This window comes from Capsicum annuum, chromosome 12, assembly GCF_002878395.1.
Source record: "Capsicum annuum cultivar UCD-10X-F1 chromosome 12, UCD10Xv1.1, whole genome shotgun sequence".
NCBI lineage: Eukaryota > Viridiplantae > Streptophyta > Magnoliopsida > Solanales > Solanaceae > Capsicum > Capsicum annuum.
In genome coordinates, this window is record NC_061122.1 from 195,997,234 (window position 1) to 195,999,755 (window position 2,522).

The window sequence follows — 2,522 nt, forward strand, 5'->3', positions numbered from 1 at the left end:
GTCCTACTCAATCTGAAACCTTTAGACTCCAGAGTTTGTCTCCAAACCTCCAGCTTATAATTAACACATTGCCGCTACTCACCAATCAAAACTACATCATCCGCAAAAAGTATACACCAAGGCATCTTTTTAGTTCCTCTTAAAAATAATATTTCTTCCCTTTTTTGATAATTCTTTAATTTCAAATTTCAAAATGACATGTTTTAGACCACATGATTAAAGTCAGAAGATTCAAAAGTTTTTTTAATTTCTTAAAATTCGTACCAAATCAAAATCAAATAGACAAAATTCTTGTAGGCAGGGAGTACCATATTTTCACAGAAATTATCTGACACTTAGCTTTAACTCTATAAGCACATTTAAACTATATGGGAAAGTACAAATGTGAAAAAAGAATTTAAAAAGACAAAAGAACTTACAGTTGGAGAGTGGTTTTGATGGCAATGGAGCTCATCACTGTGGGCTGAGTGAACAGTATTTGACTTTTTATTAGCTGAGGAAATAAGTTCTTCCTCATTTCCAAGACTGGCTCTTGACAAATCCCTCTTGTTCTGTTTCCTGTTCTCTCTTATCTTTGAGAAATCCATTGAGTAGTCTGGCATTACACCACCCTTTTGATCCCAGTCTCCAAATTGTGGCACTGATAGCCATGGTGCAGCCTTCTGTTAATGAGAAAAGATCACCGTCAATTTGCATAATAATAATCCATATCCAAAATTCTGCTAATTTAATCGGGCACTTACGTACAAAATCTATAGGCAATTCATCACCTGCTAAGAAGGATATCCAAAATTTTCATTTTTGATCGAATTCCCTCTAGTAAGCGTCAAGATCTTTCTTAACATAGTAAGTTCAAGAATCTGGTTTTTGGCAACCCACATAACATTATACATTGTCAAATGTAAAACAGTAAGGGAATCCCAAGTTTATTCCTCATAAATGCAACAAATAAGAACGACCTTAAATGAGTCTTCACCTGAGATCTTCTACATACTATTGCTTTTATTTGTTGATTTCCATCCGGTGTTCGGGACTCGCATTGGAGTACTACTAAATCCAGGTCCTATATTAGGGTTAAAGTATTTCCTAACAAAAGCGACTCCGATCCCATGGGACTTAAGGAGTACTTGTCACTCCAAGGTTGGTCTACATACTATTGCTTTATCTAAAACGAAGTGACTTCATATTCAACTAAGCATTCAAATTTATTGCCATAAAAAGGGACAACAGAACTTTGATTAAGTCGCTCACATTCCTTCGATGAGGCACACATGTATATATCCAAAAAATAGACAACCTAACTTAAAAATAAACACTAACATAAACAGAAATCCATAGACTGGCCCAACTAGCAGATATCAACTGTTAGGTACACAATTTTTGCCTTCTACTGACCTAACATTTTCAAAGAACTGAAAATTCAGAAAGACCGACTAATCCTAAAGTTCAAACAATAGTTCTATCAATCAACTTATAAACATAAGTTTTTTTAAAAAAAAAAAAAAAAAAAGAAAGAAAGAGGAGATAGGAAATAGTATGAAGGAAGAATAATTGAGAATTTGGACTACTTCCCCCAATTATATTTTAGTCAACATGATTAAAGTTGACCAAAATGATAAATTCTTGACCACTGCAGTAAACTTTTTCAAACAGTTGAATCATCAAGAGATTTTCAAAAAGACAAACACTTTGACTGATTCATGCATTCAGATAATTCAACAAAGAACAAGCTCAAACTTCAGATTCATATACTACTTCCAGAAAAGGGTATCCAAAAATATTGAAAACAAGACAGTTAAGAAAAATACCCCCCACCAAGAAAAAAGAAAACTACAAAACTTAAAAAACTTTGCAAAAGGGGTCAATTTCATTCATGTAAAATGCAAAGTATCGAAGCTACGTTCATATGATGAACTTCAAGAAAACCAAGAATCTACTTCCCAACTTCAAATTCTCCTAAAAAAAAAAAAGTAAAGTAAGCAAGAAAAGAAAAGAAAGCAAAAACAAACAAGTAGAAATTATGCATAATATTAACACAGATTTAAGCTTTATTATTTTCTTTACCTCCTTGCGATCATCCATTACAGAAACTGAACAGTAAAGTAAATTTGAAAAAAGAAATTAATGGATTCTTTTGGAGATAAGAAAAGCAAGCTCGTAGGAGGAAAGCTCAGGGGCCTATAGTTGTGCTATAGATATGTATTATATCGTCATCGAATAAAGAAACTAAGTATATAAAGAGATTTTAAGGAACAAATAAGGCATGTAGTCGTATTTAACTACGGTATTGCCATTGAGCTTTCACACGGTATTTACAGCTTTTGCCCTTTTTAACTTTGTCATACCGTCTTTGCAAAGCTCAATGCTAGCTGTGAACACTTGACACGTTTTCTCTAGCTAGAGATCCAACGGGATCAAAGGGGTTTGAATATTTTTTTTGGGGAAAAAGCTCGAACCACCAGAAATGACTTATTTATGCCATCAGTTAAAATTTGAGTTCATTCATGTTATTGTCCTTATAA

General features: G+C 33.3%; 1 protein-coding gene across 1 annotated transcript in view; it reads right to left on the bottom strand.

Annotated features, from left to right (window-relative positions):
* Positions 1–2,300, bottom strand: part of LOC107851174 — a 7,151-nt gene extending 4,851 nt beyond the window's left edge. The window contains exons 1-2 of the mRNA XM_016696102.2: positions 2,065–2,300; positions 420–662 (exon numbers count right to left, since the gene is read on the bottom strand). Of these exons, the coding sequence (XP_016551588.1) occupies positions 420–662; positions 2,065–2,082 (261 nt within the window). The 5' untranslated portion in view covers positions 2,083–2,300. The remainder of the gene's footprint in view (positions 1–419; positions 663–2,064) is intronic.
* Between the last annotated feature and the right edge of the window lie 222 nt (positions 2,301–2,522).